Source organism: Helicoverpa zea, chromosome 14 (assembly GCF_022581195.2).
Source record: "Helicoverpa zea isolate HzStark_Cry1AcR chromosome 14, ilHelZeax1.1, whole genome shotgun sequence".
Taxonomy (NCBI): domain Eukaryota; kingdom Metazoa; phylum Arthropoda; class Insecta; order Lepidoptera; family Noctuidae; genus Helicoverpa; species Helicoverpa zea.
Window position 1 is genome coordinate 11,065,368 of NC_061465.1, and position 19,708 is coordinate 11,085,075.

At 36.6% G+C, this 19,708-nt stretch overlaps 1 protein-coding gene across 6 annotated transcripts in view; it reads left to right on the forward strand.

The window, feature by feature from the left end:
* The window catches only part of LOC124636163 (kinesin light chain), a 60,845-nt gene that overhangs the window by 23,549 nt on the left and 17,588 nt on the right, over positions 1-19,708 (forward strand). For all 6 annotated transcript variants that reach the window (XM_047172100.1, XM_047172098.1, XM_047172101.1 and 3 more), the window contains 3 exons: positions 12,896-13,109; positions 18,202-18,404; positions 19,510-19,637. In XM_047172100.1, coding sequence (XP_047028056.1) covers positions 12,921-13,109; positions 18,202-18,404; positions 19,510-19,637 — 520 coding nt within the window. In that variant the 5' untranslated portion in view covers positions 12,896-12,920. The remainder of the gene's footprint in view (positions 1-12,895; positions 13,110-18,201; positions 18,405-19,509; positions 19,638-19,708) is intronic.

Here is a 19,708-nt window from a genome sequence, read left to right on the forward strand (position 1 = left end):
CGATCACGACTGCTGTTTATTAGCATAACTACCAGTTACTCGGCTGTTATTTCTGGCCTTACGGGGTGTGAATATCGTGTGCCTTTGGAAACAGGTCCTCTTAGTCACTAAATAGTCCCCAGGCCGGCGAACAAATTTTTTTTTGATACATATACATTTAAGACTTTGTGAGTGCCTTCCTTACGATGAGTCCGACAAACTTTTCGAATGCGCAAATTTTGGTGCCGCTGCGTTTTTTAATGCTTGACTCCTGAAATTGTCGATATGACGTCACTATGGCTCTTCGTACATACACGTTTCATCTTTTGAGATTCGTTTAATAAAGTTAACTAGAGAATGGTGGTCAACTTGTCCGATAAAGATCGTGCTGCGTTTGGAGTGTCCACCATCCTGAAAATGTCGATATGACGTCACTATGACTCTTCGTACATACCTGTTTCATTTTTTGAGATTCGTTTAACAAAGTTAACTAGAAAATGGTGGTCAACTTGTCCGATAAAGATCGTGCTGCGTTTGGAGTGTCCACCATCCTGAAAATGTCGGTATGACGTCACTACGACTCTTCGTACATACCTGTTTCATTTTTTGAGATTTGTTTAATAAAGTTAACTAGAAAATTGTGGTAAGCTTGTCCGACAAAGATCATGCTGCATATGGAGTGTCCACCGTCCGGAAAATATAGATATATTTTAAGATTTGGTATAAAGTACTGACAATTGGTGTGAAGTATGTTAATAGTAAATGTTGCATTTAGAAAGTCGTTTCAAATGATATATGTATCATTACTACAGGAGGGATTAATTAACTTGAAAACACCTATCGATATAATAATCTTATATAAGCTCTAGCTTCTGAAATACTGACAATTCGCCGAAGTTTTTTAATATGAAATGTTGCATTTAAAAACGTCTTTTGAATGATGTATAACTCATTACTAGAGATGGGATTTATTTAATTGAAAACATCTATCAATAATTATAATTTTAAATAAACTCTAGCTTCTAAACTACTAACAATTTGTCGGAAGTATGTTAACACGAAATGTTTCATTTGGAAAGGTTTTTCAAATAATATATATTTTGTTACTAAAGAAGTAATGGATTAGCTTGACAGAACCTACCGATAATATATTTTTAGAAAAGCTCTAGCTTTTAAAGTACTTACAATTTGTCGGAGTTATGCTAATACAACCTTGCGCTTAAAAAGATCTTTTGATTGAAACATGGCTCATAACTTCAAGTGAGATGTTATTCCTTAACACAATGTAAAGTATCAATAATATGCCTTAGGTCAGTTATGTCTTCCAAAATACTAAGAATCGGTAAGTGGTATGTTAAGACGGAATATAGCGCTTAAAAAGATCTTTCGATTGACATATGGTTCATACCTAGAGGTGGGACATTATTCCCTAACATAGTAAAACCTATCGATAATACGCCTTATTTGGGCTATATCTTCTAAAATACTAAGAATTGATAAGTGGTATGTTGGGACAAAATGTTGCACTTAAAAAGACCTTTTGATTGATATATAGTCCATTAATAGATGTGGGATATTATTCCTTAACATAATATAAACTATCAACAATACGTCTTAGTCAGGCTACTTTTTCTAAAATAGTAATTAAAATTGGTAAGTAGTATGCCAATTTAATATACTTAAATAATGCACGTGAATATTTAAGTCAGAAATTGACAAAAAGAATAAACTTCTTCCAATTGTAATATTTTTTTCTCATTTTCTTGTCGAACTGACTATTTACCTCACTACATTTGTCGGACAAGTCTATATTTGCAATAAGAATAGTATTATCTATCATTGTTGTGTTTGACCAACATGTATGTATGGGGAGACACAGTGACGTCATATCGACATGTTTCGGATGGTGGACACTCCAAACGCAGCATGATCTTTATCGGACAAGTTGACCACAATTTTCTAGTTAACTTTATTAAAAAAACCTCAAAAAATGAAACGTGTATGTACGAAGAGTCGTAGTGACGTCATACCGACATTTTCAGGATGGTGGACACTCCAAATGCAGCACGATCTTTATCGGACAAGTTGACCACCATTCTCTAGTTAACTTTGTTAAACGAATCTCAAAAAATGAAACGTGTATGTACGAAGAGCCATAGTGACGTCATATCGACAATTTCAGGAGTCAAGCATTAAAAAACGCAGCGGCACCAAAATTTGCGCATTCGAAAAGTTTGTCGGACTCATCGTAAGGAAGACACTCACTAAGTCTTAAATGTATATGTATCAAAAAAAAATTTGTTCGCCGGCCTGGGGACTAAAATACGACACCCGCGGGATAAAAGATGACCCTTTCTAAGTGCTCCGACCTGTCCCATAAACTTTGTGCTGCAAAGTTTGCAATTTACAACCATCCGCTACATATGCTCTCCTATAAATCTCTTCTACATGGCTTTTAATATTATTGCTATGAGTTTATTTCTTATACTATTCTATGTATAGTAAGCAAGCCATATCTATGTCCAAATTAATTCCATCGTTTGCATTCGACCCAGAGTGTTTGCCGAACTTCAATCAATAGGCACGCCGAAATGGTCTCCAATTAGAGGGTAATTAATTACTACAATAACGTCCAATAAATTATATTAATTAATTTAGTTACTGAATTAAATCCTGAACTGAGTGGTTGTTTTTGTTCCATAAATAGCTTTAAGTAATTATTTGTTACGGTTTTATCTATTGGTTTGGTCAATAGCTGAGATACTGTGGGCGGTTGAAGTGGTCTAATCTCATAACCACCTCTCGTAACGTTTAATTGTACGCTTTAACTAATTGTTTTGAGTAGAATTTATTTGATATTCTATTTTAATTCTTCAATTAGGATACTAAAACCAACTTAGGTGAAATTGAAATTACATATGATCTTCAATTACTTTCACTCCCGCACAAAAGTTATCAAAGATGTATGAATGAATATGAATTATAAAAGCAGAAGTATCTATAAAACCCCAAAGCTGCTCTTAACCTAGCTTATGTCTTACAAAATTTCCTAATTTTCTCCGCAAACATTGCGTGGCTCGCAGTCGGAGGGTTGTCGCCCTTGGTTGTCATGGTAACGGTCATTTTATGCGCCCCACGTTGCCTCCGCCCGGCCCTCCGGAGGGGTAATATGAATTTGGCAAGGTTACCCCCCACCCCTTCCCGCCCGAAGGTCTGGAATCGAATGAGTCGGACTTATATATCGTGGCTTACACGTGGTATGTTATACCTACTGTTGATACAGCCGTCTTTTGTTTATTATATTTTGTTGTCTTCAGGCGTTATTCCAACAAGGGTTGATATACAAACTTTCCCAAATTAATCCCTCAGGCCTGTGTGGAATAATTTGGGGAAAATAAAATGAAATTTAAAAAAAAAAAACACCTTAACATTTGTTTTTTCATTTGAGTTTGTGGGACATACAGACGTAAAACTTCGTCTGTCTGTTTTGTTGTACAAGTATTTATTTAGCAAGTCTGTCCTTTCCAAGGTCAATATCTACATTTAATTGGGTGATATTTGACAAATGAAGTAGGGCTATGTTATCCGTTATTTTACTCTACGTTTCTCTTCACTGAGTCCAACCCTCTTGCCCTGAGGGATCAATTTGGGAACCTAAAAGGAGTATAATAATTTATGGATGCACCCTTAATGTAAGTAAGTTTTCCTTAGCTGGAACTCATTTTCCTTGCCTCTGCATGTTTAAAATGATGATGATGATGATGTCCTCCCAGACGTGTCCGTTGACGGCGACACCCTGTCAATGTTTAAAATAATGACCTTGGGGCAGCAATCTTTTCCCATGACCATTACTTTGATAAAATAAAATGTGAATATTTTGCGTCGTTCGTAAGTATAAAATTCGTCGCTAAATTGATATTTCCTTGTATGTTGTGTATGTAGTTATATTTGACCATGTTTGGTACGACCTTCCTTAATGTGCACGTTAGTGTTAACTCGATTTATAAACAACCTGAATGTGTATCGTTTATATAAGTATAAGTGGTCATTTATTTCTTCATTAGTATCTTCAAGATAAGGTCTTAATAGGTTTGTATTAAGATATTGTTGAATTTGGTCAAGATGTACTCTTCTTTGTAATGAGTTTCGAAAAGGATCCTCCTTTTCACCTTTTTGTTACTAAAGGTACCGAATATCCTTCAAGATACTGAATCTTATAAGATACTGAATTCAAATAACATAGCTTCGAAGATTTACAAAATAAAGAAACCTTTATAAAGGTTTACAAAACTAGACACATAATACTTGAAATTGAAGACAGGAATATTATCTTACCGAATAAGCTAAAGCCAGAGTGGAATATAGATGTATGAATATAAAGTGAAGCCGGTGTCACGCGAGCAATCTAATACTTGGCAATAATTTAGCCATTCTAGACACGTCCTAACACCGTCCTGACTGTACTGAAAATGTCAGACTACACCGATAAATGGAGGGTAGAAAAATAAAACCTCACGATACTGTTAATGGTATGAGGGTAGATACACTTGGATGACAATTTTATCCTTGTTATTTATTGTTGAAAGAACTTCGTATACATTTAACTTTTAAATTCTTTCGCCCTTTTGATAGTGGTCATGAATTTATTCTAGGCTTACCTTAAAAGATCAAAATGTCAAGATTGAGGTATGAAGGTTTGTGGAAGTTCAATACCAAAGAGTTTTGTTTTTGAAGGCTCCTGACCTGGTATACGTTATCGATGATTTCTTTGTAGGTATAACGAAGAGGTTTTCGTATAAACTGGATTCAATGTCGCATTGGAATCTGCAAACTAGTCTGTTTCCTTCAAAATGAATATTTTTATAGTAACATATTTTAAACAAGTTGAAAGATTAGGAGATTCCATGTTTTACGTTGAATAACAAGCACATGACGTATATTTACGCAACCGGTCAACATGACAGGCTGTCAAGGTTGAACCACTTAGATACTGCTAGATAATAATGTTATACTGAACTATATTTATTTTTAGACAAACTTGAATGTCAACATGTGTTATGAATGGAAAGTAATTTTGGTAAAGTATGATTAGGCCGGTGTTAATGAACAAGTATGAATGACGATGGATGATGTAAGTACTACGGTAACAGGCAATACCAAAAATCGATTGACTGTTGATTGATTTAAAGGAAGTGAATAATGTGTGAGGAAGTGAGAACGAAATCTTTATACGAATAATCAAGGAAATTTAAAACCAGTAACAGGGTCAAGTTTTGCGCCGACCCCAAGTAATATTTGGGAACAGGGCAGGAGAAAGAGAACAGGGTCAAGTTTTATATTATTAAGAATTTCAGCATACTCACTAACATAAAAATTTAATAGAGACGATGAACTGAAGCAATTTCAATTTTCTCTTTGCTGGTATAGCTTTCACTAACTCCCTATAAAATTCACAAACAAACCGCAGCTCAGCTTCGGTCTCCCCGGTATCGGATATCTGTATAATTGTTCGTGGAGATCGTACGTTCAAGATCGGAATCGTTCTATCCGATGTTGTTTCCGAAGCCCTACCTTCGCTTCCGTAGTGCATACCATGTACCCGCTTGCGTTTGTTATAGGTTTTCCGCATTGCGCCATTGTTACCATTCATGGGTACAGTTTACATGTCCTTTTGACCTTTTGTGTTTATTTAGTTTATATTTTATGTTATTCAGTATTTTCGTTGTCAGATTCAGAATGGGTATTCAATTTATTTGCTCTGTTTTCTTTGTAATGTTTTCATCAGTTATTCCTTTTTTCATACACGTTAAATGAAATTAATACAGTTCTGCTACGGTAGCAATATTGTACAAACAACCAATACGACCCCTGTTGACTGAGTCAATAAGCGTAACGTGATAAAGTATTGATAGTGTTCCCATAGTTTTATTGTATTCTGCTTCAATGAATTCGATAGCTTTACCATTCATTTCATCAGATTCTATAGTTAATTCATTCTTCTTTTTACGTGTGACTACCAAATTTTTACAGGCTTGTTTTTAAACAGTCTGGTGTGTGAGACGGTATGTAAATATATGGAAACCCTTGTCCCCTCATTTTGCGTGTTCAATCTCGTGCCTTGGCTTCCTCTAAATTGCACACATTCCCTGAATTGTCGTCCCCCAATTCGGGGGGTTGTTTGGGGATGCATGTAAAGGAAAACATTCTTGGTTTATTTTTTCACCCAACTGGTCCGAGTTTGGACCCGACTTTCAAACAAAAGTGATTAGGGTTAACCCCAGAGGTGTTAGGTCTGGCGAAAATTAATTGTTGGACTTTTTATTACTAGAAGGGTAATGAATGAGTTATTAGTTAGCGGTACTTTAAAAAATGGCTCGTTTCTGTGGTATTTAATTTAAATTCTAAAAAACTTAACTGTTTACCCGAATTTTATATTGGGACTGAATACAATTTATTTTTTCCCGTGTTCTACCAATGTTCACAATATTAGCAGGCGAATACACAGAGCTGGGAGTTGGCGTCTGACTGCGAGATTTATTACTGCATTTCAGTGTTTCAGTGCAATCGCATTATTTTATGCTTGGCTGGTTTTTGTCTCGACATCTCGCAACGTTTTTGATTGTAAATCAATGTTTAGTGCCTGCAAATATTTAACGGAAATTCAATTGTTTTGTTACGCTTTGAAAACTGTTTATATGAGTTATTTTAGGATAATGAGAAATGAATATCATTTTGACGTAATGTGAAAGGAGACCAAAGTTCACAATTGCTTATTACTTATTCCTAACATTGTATTTGTAGGAGTTGGAAAATTAATTTCGTCTAGAAGCTTTATTATTAGAATAAGCTCTCAAGTATATTGGTTTTTGGGAGAATAATAGAGACTGGGCAAACAAGCAATTAGAATTGTTAATTCAAATGTTATTGAAACCCTGAATTTACCTCTTCTTATTAATAAAAGAACTTTTAACTTGCATGAAATATTGTAACATGTTTCAGACTTAAGTGCTCCTAAGTAAAACTGACCTACTTGCGTTATACGTGCCCGTCCTTAAACCAATTTGTTGGCAGCTTTGAAACAGACGTCGCGTCTAGTGTACGGTTAATGAAAGACTGACTGGAATTCTAATGATCTACCTATGACGTAAGCTCGGTTTGTGCCCAAAATTGGGTAGTGGATTCTTTATTTTGAGCACTCATTTTTATACATGTCATTAACTTTGCTTTTCCGAAGTTAGCCGTTTGGCCTCATTAGAGCCTATGCGCAGGAGTGTTTTATTTTGACGGTACCAATAACCAACTTTATAGGATCAATTCATTTTTGCATGAGGCTGTTTTAAACTAAGTGCTCCAAGTATAAGTGCTTCAAACGATGCTCCATTTGTTGCACGTGAAAATGTTATGCTTTTAAATATTGCAATACATACTGCAGATGCACTTTACATACCTTTTTACGGTGACTTGTTTTACGTTGTGGGCTTACCTACACAAATTGCATTGCACAGCAGATAAAGTGGAAAGTAACGTTTTTGCAGCGTCGTTTATACGGGAATAAAATCTTGGGAAAGCTACAAACGGACAGTAAATAAATATACATATATAGTTGGTACGGTAAACTTAATAATTATTGATATTGAGAATTTCATTTTTGAGTACAGTGTAAATGTTGACGCTGAAGATAAATCATAGATTTTCATTAAAGTAATATTCAGCAGTAAAAGTCGTTGTACCATTTATATCAGAGTGATATTATCGCGTCTCCTTATATTCGCATGGCTGAATCCTAAACTATCGGAGGAAGTAACACAAACCTACTTACATACAAACATAAACCCATATAATGGTATGTACGTGTTCATACATAGACTCGCGAAACGTGGAGCTATGCACGCGAATATTAATAACATCTAATCTATAAATAACTTGGTATCCAAAATAGATGTGGCTGACGAAGCCGCAGTTTATGTATTCTCAACAGGTAGAAGCGTTAGTGATTCCATAAGAATTATCCAAGTGTTTTCATTAGTGTGAGACACGATTTTTTCTAGTTGTAATGGGCATAAAAAAGATTTTAAATAGGTATATTTATTTTATTATTTTCATACTTTTCTTCCGTCTGAAAGACATGAAAGAGGTCAGAGATACTTGCGCTTTTAGTGTTAATCCAAGCTTCAACACAAAAGGAAAACTTTACCCCTTTCCAAGGGTTTTCCTTCACAAAAGGCAGACAGTAACCCTTAATTTTCAACCTGACAGACACAGTCTACCGAAGGACATCGGTGATAAAGCGCGTCTGAACGCCCCTTATTTTCCGATACACTAGACATTCGCACATACGCGCAGTAAATCCTTTTAGTTAATCGCCTTTCACATATCCTACGCGCGTGGCTGAACACGAATATAGCTGGGAATGTCACATAGTCGGTGTGTGAAGAAGATTTTCTTTCTTTTTTATTTGGTGTAAATATTCTCTAAGCTTTATTTAGAATGCTGTAGAAAGATGGGGTGCAGTTTGTGAATACGCCATCTGACGTACTAGAAATACAAAAAATCGGATACTACGATGTCCCATTTGATAATCTTATTTCGTCCTTAGGTATTGGAAAAGTATTAAGGATTATGGCTTGAAGAAGAGGGGTTACCCTAGAGTGGGACAGTGGACACAAGGGAACATTAAGCGGATAATGTTACATTTAATTAAATTAAGCCTGTAATCGTATTTAGGCTTACATTGCTCTGGTATGCGTGACCACAGAAATCTGAGCTGCTCGTTACAAGATTCCTACCTATTTTGTTTGCCGGTTGTGAAACTAAAAGTAAAACATATGGTTTCAGTGAAGCCTTATTTCAAGTTTTCATAACTGGTTTATTTCAGGCCTTTGTGTTTTAAATAGCTTTCAAGTTTATTGTTTAAGTTTTGAAACGTTCAGACTTATAACTTTCTTTAAGCACTTCAATTTGCGTGGAAAAAACCATTGCTTTGTTCCGCTTTTAAAATATTCCTTTTGTTTGTATTCTATCCAATCGGAAAACATCAAAATTCAAATATGAATAGAAATATTCAAAACATCATATTATGCCCAATAGTCCCAAGGGTCATACATGAAATCGATCGCCGTAAAATCGTCCTGTTTCCGTTTATTGCCTCTGGAATTACCCTTGGGTTAAACCATAGTGTCTAGCGTAACTAGCGTTGGCAGACTTAAGTTTTTACTGCATTTGCACCCGTTCCTACATTCCCAGCTAAAATGGCGGCACGTGTAGCATAAGGCAACTTTATGGCTTGTACGTGCCACCGTCTAACACCTTAAGGCTGTAAACTGTCCTTACTAAAGAATGAGCCATTTCATCTTCCAACAATATTTTTACGTAAAATCCTCTTTCCTCTCAGCGTTCTATTAAAAGTATATTTTGTTTGTGACGTAACTTCGTCTCCGCTGCGGGAAATGGGCCTTCAAATGTCGCTCAGTATTTTCACTTTGAAGCGTAAAAGACATTATTGATGGTTAAAAAAATATCTCTGAAAAGCAACTGGTTCAGTTCGCTAATGTTGTAACAAATAACTATTTAGCTAGGTAGTATGTTTAGTTGTAAATCGCCTACGTGCGATGAGGCATAGTAAACGTAATCACGTTTTTGCCTAAATCACATCTTACAACTCGCGTAGGAAGATTACGCTACGTAAATTTCATTGGATTACATCACTAGTCAACTGTGAAATGATACCGTTGCCGAGAAAAGCGTTTTATTCGCCGATGCGTATATAAAATTCATGGTGTTCCCCCCAAGGGAGACAGAATACCATTGCTACGTTTTGCTATTTTGGAACTCTTTCCGGTCCTGAAAATCGATACGTTATGACTATGACCCATTGTCTTCAATTTGCAGGAGGAAGCATCGTCCTATATGGGCTAGTTTCCTGACCAATTGGTCTGCTTCTCACGTAGTATGTGAGCCACCCCTGTGTCGACACTTCCACGTCTGTGTGCTCGATGCGTTTGGCAGCCAGTTGAAAGTGGGCGCGGTAATGTACCGCTTCCGTCCGATAGTGACGGGTATGATGCCCTCGCCTCGTGCGAAACCGCTGTTACTAAGTGAAGGTTTCATTCAGTTGTTTCAATTAAAACGTAATTAGCTAGAAAGTGACAGTCGACAGCCCTTTAGCGGTGTAAGGGTAATGTAGACAGATATTTGTTCATTAAATAGCCGAAATTAAAAAGGCCTTGGTGTAAAATTAAGTAATTGCGTATAACCATAATTTACGGAAGAATAACCGTAATTGTTGTTCTTGGTCGAAATGATAATGAAAATACAAAACTTTTTCCAGTGTGTAGATGTAACCTACACTACGGTTCGACACTGTCTAAACTAGCCTGTATAAGCCCCAATTCGTGCTCCCAAAGCCATTGTTCGATTTTGTGTAAATCAGGCTTTCAAACTTAGGCTACTAGTAACCAAAGTTTCTCAGGATTTACAGTAGGTAGACACCTACATTAATTTTCTCTGAGCCTTATCTTACTTTAGACATCTTATCTGCCGTCGTCTCATGTTGAATTTCACAATAGTTGCTTAAATTACTTCTTCATTCATCATGTTACTGTAGCAATGACTGTGTTTCGGATGGCACGTTAAACTCCATGTCCCGGCTGTCATTTAACATCCTTGGCAGTCGTTACGGGTAGTCAGAAGCCAGTTAAGTCTGACACCAGTCTAACCAAGGGGTATCGGGTCGCCCGGGTATCTGGGTTGAGGAGGTCAGATAGGCAGCCGATCCCAACATAGTTGGGAAAAAGGCTCGGAGGGTGGATGCATCGATAAACATACCATGTACTCGAACAAAAGCCGATGCAGCGATGATAGTCAGTATGAAATTCGATGCAATGAATGCGAAAAAATGGTTATGAAACGATGTTGGTTAAAAGTAACACTTCAGTTAATTACTCTGACTGTACGAGAGCGTTGTTTCAGGAGAACTCGTTATATTTACATGCCTGAATGTATGTAAAAGCTTTATGTGGCTGTGTCGTGTAGTCTGGTGGTTGTTTCATTACAAGTAATAACATTAGCAGCCGCGGTGTGTTGAAACATTGTTAATCACATAACCAAAACGTATATTTACAAAAAAGTTATTGTAGACTTACATCAATTAAAAAAAAAAACTAAGTTAGTAGTTTTTGCATGTCATAAACAAAGACATCCACCTCCACGGCCTTCACTATAACCTGATGAAGTGTATGCACTTCAAAAAATCATACTTCACGTAGGACACCAAAATAGTGTGAAAGTTTAAGTAAGTATAGATATAACTTCACCGCTTTTCCTCAACATAATTTTGAGAAAGTTGGTCTAAATAAATGACACAGTAAGCTAGCTAACAACGACTAAGTTTATACATAGTACGTAAAGTTTTAACCACAAGAACTATTATTAGTATAAAATCAATAGGCTGTCACATAAGGTCACCGCGACTCTCGCCTGACGCTACATTGTTATAATATTTTAAATATGCATAGGCAAGCACATTTCCCACCAGACATTAAAAAGAACAAAGAAACTTAATTCTTTTATGACAAACTCAACAGGGGAGTCATCTGTTTCTAGGTGAAGTTGCAATTACAGGGACAGGATGTTTTTTTATTGTCTCTGGGGGATGACAGTGACTTCTTTGTCAAATGAGATAATCAGGCTTTCTCTAAGTACTTAAAACATGACAGATATGTGTAATCAACGATAACCAACTTGTATCAACTAAGGAAAGATAATCTATAAATTGCCAACTTCTTCCTCAGGCGAAGTTTATCAATGTCGTGTGAACATAATTTATCACAAAACGTTACAGCTTCCGACCTTCATGTGACAATCTGTTCGGTAAATCAAGTGCTCTATATAGATAGGAGTAAACAACACAAACAAGAATTTATTCATATCAGAAAATCTATTATAAGAGCCGTACATAGGTTGATTTTCAACGTCGAGGGAGAAGGAATTGGGTTCATAAACCTTACCTACATCAAACCAATGTTTGACAGTTTTGGAACAACTGACAACTGTGACAATACGGGTACTGAACATCGATTTCAGGTCGAACAGTTAGACAGATACTGAACTGCATGTCGTGACAATGAAAGCACATGATCGATTGAACAAAAGCCTTGTTTTGCATGTAAATGCAAATGCTGCCATTATCACAACGTAACGTAATTGGATTGTGTTGTGCTTCGATTAAAGCACGCTATGCACTAGGAATATGAAATTAGCGTGGATACTGAAATTGTATTATTGCTTAATTCTGTAGGAGGTTAGATTGAAATGTACAATATAAACACTCGCATACTGCATCACATTTAATAGATCTTTGTCAGATCAAAATATATTTATAATCTCAAGTGAAACATGAGCCTAGTATATAACACTGACCATAATATCATTGAAAATGTCCCCCACGATTGGATAAGGTCAATATGACCTAACTGATTGAATCAACCGTGCCATCAAGACGTTTGTCTTAATTTACGTCATCATTACATGTACTATGTCATTGTTCAACTTCATCCTATAGGTGCTGATGTTGTATTGAGTAACAGCTAATCACAATAAATGACAATTCTATTGAATTGAGAACAAACACCTATAAATGAACACAAGCGAAACATGAATTGAGTTTTGCCGGATGACGGCTGTGAAATAAACTGCCATCTCGATTGAGTTTTCCGGTATTATTGTTATTTGTTTCTTGAATAACGTTTTCCACGAGTTGTCGTATTTTTTTTATGATTATTATCTATTAAATGGCATCTATAATTACTATTCTTTAATAGCATTCCATATGTTACACAGGTGGTTCAATACCAATTGGTGTTATATAATACAAATTCTATGGGATCGAGAACTTAATTTTCTTCTCATTTGTCCACAGAAAGAAGATCGAATCCCTAGGCAGGATGACGGCGATGACGCAGGAGGAAATGGTGGCTGGTGCACGCACAGTCGCCGCAGGCCTAGAGGCTCTCAGGGCCGAGCATGCTCAGCTCCTGGCGGGACTGGCTGCCAACACAGAACATGAACACGAGAAGGCAGCCCTCGTTAGGAAGAGCATTGATGCTATTGAGCTTGGATTGGGCGAAGCACAGGTTAGTTGGTATATTTTTTACGTTTTAATATTTGATGATGTGAGGGTGTTCTCAGGACTCGCGTATTCTTAAAAACTTTACCACGGACATAGTAAAAATACGATTAACAACACTCGTAATACAGAAAGATTATGTCACCACTCCCGCCAAAATTAACATTCGCCCATTAGCGAAAACTTTGTGACTTTACTCCATAAAGTAGGTAAGCCTTATTAGGCGGTAACAGGGTGTTTAGAAAAGCAGCAGCCCATTTTTAACTGACAGTAAGACTAAGTGAATACTTAAATATTAATTCACAACAAAAGGAAAACAAGCAAGATAAAAGCTTTGAATGATGATCTAAGTAAAACAAACAAATTGGCGCGTTTGTTATTTCTTGGTACCTGCTTACAGCTACTTAATCATAATTTATTAGCTTTCATTACAAACATAAATCCTTTGTACGCGTTGATTTCAACATGACTTCGATGTTAATGTTTCAATATTTACAATTCATTAACTGACTACAAACTCAGGGGAACGTTTTTTTGGCATTCTGCTTCAAACTGGTTCCCGACTTTGCAGATCGCGATATTTTTTTACATTCGTGCTGTCAATATTAGCGGTCAATATTAGCAAGAGACAAAAAGAGACGAAATTAACCTGGGATTTTTTTAGTGTGGCTATCAAAGCATTGGCGATAGAATTGAACCTTACTTGCAAATATTGGCAAACCCTTCTTCGAATATGAACCAAACAGTTACTTACGGAAGGTCCTTTTGCAAATATAAATAAAATACAGCAAATAATGACGTGTATTTGTAAACAAATGTGGTCACGTTCAGGGTTCGGATTCCAAGCACATGTTTAAGTCTGAAGATGGCATGCCTGGTGTTTGTGGTCTGCGGTATCTTACCATCTGTCTTCAGTTTACTATTACACGTGCATCTGCCTTAAGGCAACACTGCCGTGTTAAAGTGACCGCCAAATTATTGACTCTTTCTAAGTGTGAATTTACTGGTAAAATCTAACTCATAGCTTGTTCTAAGGTCAGTCAATGTACCAAAATTAAGTCCCTTCATTAGTTCTCCATAAAATATAGTAAGCATTTTATCTAGATAAGCATCACGTTTGTATAAGCTTACACGCGAGGCCTGAGGTTAAGAACTATTGATCTAACGGCGACACCTTAGTAACGAAGCGAAAAGAAAATTCTTCGTACATTTTCTGGAGAAATACCAGACATAGGGTCATGTTTACCGAGTATTTTGGCTCACATTGTTCTTTAAAACAATTCTTCAAGTAAGACATATTTTCTAAAATATCCCTTCACATTTTTCTTAAAGGCAGGAAAATTCTTTTTTAAAGACTAAACTTGCGGAATGTAGGTCAAGAATTTGGTCATTGAACAGCCGCCTTTTAAAACCCCATATAAATGAAAAGCCTGGCTTCTGAGGGTAAAGACAAACAGCCTCAAGGTAGCCTAGATTCGCTGAATACCTTAAAGGACTTGCCGGTGTAGCATCATTTAGGTCACACCTCGCCTGCCTAGAGGCCTCTATGTAAACGACAGTTTTGCCCCTTCAAAATGAAACTGTATTTTTGAAACAAAACGTCGAAGAGCGCTTTCAGAACTTCGCTTTTAACGTTTTCAATTCCAATTTTTGGGAAAGATTGCATCGTTTCGTGTTGAAGGAATGGGAATGAAATGAAATGTGGGAATTGCCTGTTGGTTCGAAAATAAACTATTGATGTTTGGATATAAAGAAAAAAAGTTCTTGTTCTTCTTCGTGGTTGTTTCAATATTCTTTTCTTGAAAGTTGGAGGTTAACGTCTTCGAAACAAAGCAAGGAATAAGTCTGGATAAGATGTGGAATTAAATTCGATATAATCTCCAGACAAAAAGTTCATTGCCACTTCTAACTGAACTTCTTATTTGATAGCAAGGTTGGCTAATTATATTTTAATGTTTGAGTTTAACTTAGATGTTCATTTATTTGGGTAATTTGAAATTTATGAGCGTTAACCTGAAAGTTAGTGTTATATTTGTGTGATGCACGCTAGCTTAAATATTAAAAACTCAGACAGTAATAATTCATTGTAAAAGTTATTTGAAAATAGATTCCGTTTCCTATTGAAAAAAATCTCGAAAGCAAAACATTTATTGTTGGAAATAGGCATGCAAATAAATTCAACAAACTGATACCTTTCTGACGTATTTAATGTTTTTGTATGGAATACCAGATGAATAGAAAATACAATACAGATTATACAATAGGCTGCTTTATCGTTTTTAGGAATCTCTCAGACGCATTAACAACATAGAACACGGTACCTATTCTATTTGAATATCTTTTGTATGCTCTGTATTCAAATCAGCTATCGATTGGTTATAAAAATATGTACGTAAAAAACTCATTTGCCGCAGTAATTCAGTACAACACATTACTTGCCCACACATCACCATTAACCTCTAACTTTCCGCTGCCATATTGCGTCAATTGCCGCCATATTTCCCGCGCCATTTTTCATAAAACGCCACAGAGTAAAATTAAGTTGCGTGAGTGAATCACGACGAGGAACTCCATTCAGTCTCCTACAAAGAGTATGCGACACCCTCTTGTGAGGTTGACGACGTTGAGGCTCTATGTCGAAGTACAAGACTGGAGATGACAGCGGAATGGAAAAAATATTATTGTAACCATAAATGTGAAAAGGTCGCATGTCTAATATGTACCTGGATATTGAAATGTCGATGAAAATTTTGCCCTTTAACCTTTCAGAAATATTGAGCTTGTATCGAAATTGACGGGTTTATTGAGATAGTATATTAAGGCAGAAGCCCTATCTCCAATTAGGATGACAACATAATTTCATTGATGCCTTCGACAAATAGCTTTTAGAGCTAATTTTGCTTGAAACTTAGAGAATAATAGCATTCTTGGTCTTAAAAAGCTTAATGTGTGTTATTGCCTCAAAGCCATGACAAATTCGCTAACAACTCTGACCTACTTGGCAACTTTTGTGATCAATTGCATGATATCTTCGACGTTTTGTTTGCAGAGATGCTATGCATACTGAGAAAGTTCTTTGTTTCAAAAGCCAAAACCATCTTTCCAAACTTGGAACCTAGTCAACAAAAGTTTATAAAAAGTAAAGGAAGGTAACTTTTGATATACCCAAGATATCTAAAATCTTTCATTTCCTCAAATTGCTTGTAACTAATATACGTAGCTAATTACCCACCCAATTTACCTAGCCTGCTATACAAATGATGCTGAATGCCCAAATCTACTTCATAATGAATCATTCTCCGAGCCTTTTTCCCAATTATGTTGGGGTCGGCTTCCAGTCTACTTCTTAATGAATAATAATCATTTTTTTTTATGATTTACAAATTCGAAGTGGTCTTGTTCCTTGCACCACAATCCACGTCATACTTTCTTGACAGCACAGACCTGACTGATGGTCGTGGGAATGTTTGTCTATCTAAACAAAGGATGCTGACGCGGCGTGGCGCGGCCTTGCTATCATGTGCCTCTGTTTTGTGTCTCGTTTGTTTGTTTGTCTAGTAGTCTGTGCGGTAATTAGGTGATGATGGGCAAGTGATAAGATCTGGATGGTTGGTAGATAAGGTTAGGAGTCCATTGCGTGTTCTACAAGTTAGTTACGCGACAAACCAGGAACTTAGTGATAGTGATCGAATTGTAGAAAATAATGTCCCATATTTGAGACTATTCTTACTTTATTTTATTTATTACTTTTATTTTATTCTTACTTTATTTACCTATATATTTTTTTGTATTTACTCGGATGCTATTTGACTTTTGTTGCATGTTTAGCGTGCAATACATGCGAGTTTCTTTAAAGTAAACATAAATCAATCTCAACCAAATCTAATTGCATTCATTTCTCTATCCGCATAACATACAAACTCTATCACCTACACAAATACAACCAGACATTAAACAAATTGTAATTCACAATCACGACAAGACACGAGACGGTACTAACGACACACTAAACGTATTTACTTTCTTCCCCATTAATCAAGGTTTATTTACGTCTCCCTCACGCACCCTCGCCCAGACTCCACTTAGTAATGAAAAACGCGTCTCGTCAAAGAAAAAACTAGAAATAAAGCTTGTCAGACGGAATGGAAACCATTTACTATGTGAAAGTGTGTTTAGATTTTTACCCTTATTAGAGGGGAAAGCTGTGATTGTGAAGCTCGTTCCCCCACTTAGGAGACGTGTGTTAAGAGGTTGCAATGCAGGCGTGATTATTTTTCATCATCACAGTACTCAAAAGGGTTAAGGTGTATATGCAAAACATCTGCACCGTAAGTTCAAAGATATGTAAAACATGACATGTGACATGATGTCCCCTTTTCGACCCCCTCTTACAAAGAGTAATTAAAGCAAAAGCTTTAAGAATGGAGAGAACTGATGGGACTCCGACTAGCATTAATTACTTGGCCAACTGTCTACAACTGATCGATTACACCTGATAAAGCTACATTGATGGACAAATCTATGTCCTCAATAGATTACGTGACTCTAGAACAGGTCAACAAATTGCAGGCAACATTATTACTCTCCCAGTAGGTCGTTGTAGGGTAGTTAATCAATTGGCAGCCTGCCCACGCTGCGCTTTTCATCTGTCGACGCCACCAAATGTGCCAAATAAGCATTTTTAGGTCGGATTTTTACGAATTCGCTGCTGAGAGACAATTAAGGTGGCTATGTATTATTGAATTCGATAAATCTATTTGATGACTTAAGTTTATCTAAAAGAAGGTATTATCATATTAACATATCTGTATTACATATCACAATTTAATTGATAAAAGTGTTGCTATGGACTTGTCTGTACTATTTTTACTTGACTTAAACCCGAGTTGGGAAATTAATAATTTCAAATCCATTCTACCATATCAAATCTTTCGACGCTGAAAAACTGCTGACTCACGACCTTAAAATAATAGTCATAGGTCAGTAGCTAATCTACCGCAAGTCTTGACTAAAACATTACTTAGAAAATTCTTGACAACAATTCGTGGAAAAAATGTAATTACCAATATTAATTACCTTCTTCCTTTCTTATATTCCAGGTGATGATGGCCCTAGCCTCCCACTTACAATCAGTGGAGGCCGAGAAACAGAAGCTCCGCACCCAGGTCCGCCGGCTGTGCCAGGAGAACGCCTGGCTTCGGGACGAACTGGCAGCAGCCCAGCAACACCTGCAGGCTTCGGAACAGCGCGTAGCTCAGTTGGAAGAGGAGAACAAGCATTTGGACTTCATGGCTTCTATACGGTAAGGTTTTAGGAAGCTAAGGAACATGGTGTTCAATTGTCTTACAGCTGTGAGAATATCTGGCTAACTCAGTACACAGCAAGTGATCGGCGCTGGACTATTCTGTGACAGTTACATTAGTTTCAAGTTGCTTCAATCAGCTTGCTTTATGTAACTGTAATCAGAAAGAAAATCGCGCAGTCGCTCCATGTAAAACACTGGTACTCAGCTGCGTTCGGTTAAATTGAACGCCAACCGCAACATAGTTGGAAAAAGGCTAGGCAGATGATGATTTATTCATTTAACTTTATGCAAAATTTCATTACACAGGCGGACTTACTGCCACAGACATTCTCTCCAGTCAATCTTAGGGTGATGCAGAGATGATATCTTTAGGAAAATATTATAGTTTCAGTACCAGAATAGGTCGAGCAAAATGCTATGTCGTAACTCTAACAAGAACCTAAATAATTCCAAACAAGTCCAGTTTGTTAAATATTATGGAAAATAATATCTATTTCGGTTTGGCAGAGTTCCAAACTGAAAAACTCTTTTTCCATTTAGGCTGGCGAATGTAAAAAATATTATACCTTGTCATTTCGCGGTGCCATAAACTGATTTCATTTGTTAACGAAAATTTATATTGTGTGGTTTCCATGGTAACGGTAATTTCTGTAACAGGACAGTTTATGATCTTTCTATAGTAGGCCTTCGTTAAATGAATCATTGCCCAATGTTTTTGTATTGATAAGATTAGGATTAGATATGTCGTTTTCCTTGTACACTGACAGTAGGTTAGTTGTTTGTCAATAATTGACATCGTGTTCATTTGTTTTTGGCAATATTCCAATCAGACATTACCGATAAATACATAACAAACGATAAATAAATAACAGTGAAAAATGTGGTCGTGGCGCCGTATATTTTATACCTCTAGGTTTGAGCGAAATAATATAACGCAATTATTCTTAGGTTATGATCTCACGTCACGAGAGAGTGTCAGACGCAACCCACCTATTCCTTCTTGAGCCCTTTATGTACCAGGGCCGCGGTAACTCTTTCGACCCGCAGGCCTTATTATTGTTACCTATAAACCTAGTTATTAACATTGATATTGTCTTTCCAGCAAATACGACAGTGATATCACAGAAGAGTCGGATAACAACCGCAGCGGACAGAGCGAGAAGAAGCGTGATGATCCCATGGTCGACCTGTTCCCGGATGATGATCATGATGATAACAGGAATAATAAATGTAAGTGCTTTAGAATTTTTTTGTTTTAAAAATATTGTACCTGGTAGACCAAGATCCTAGGACCGCTAAAT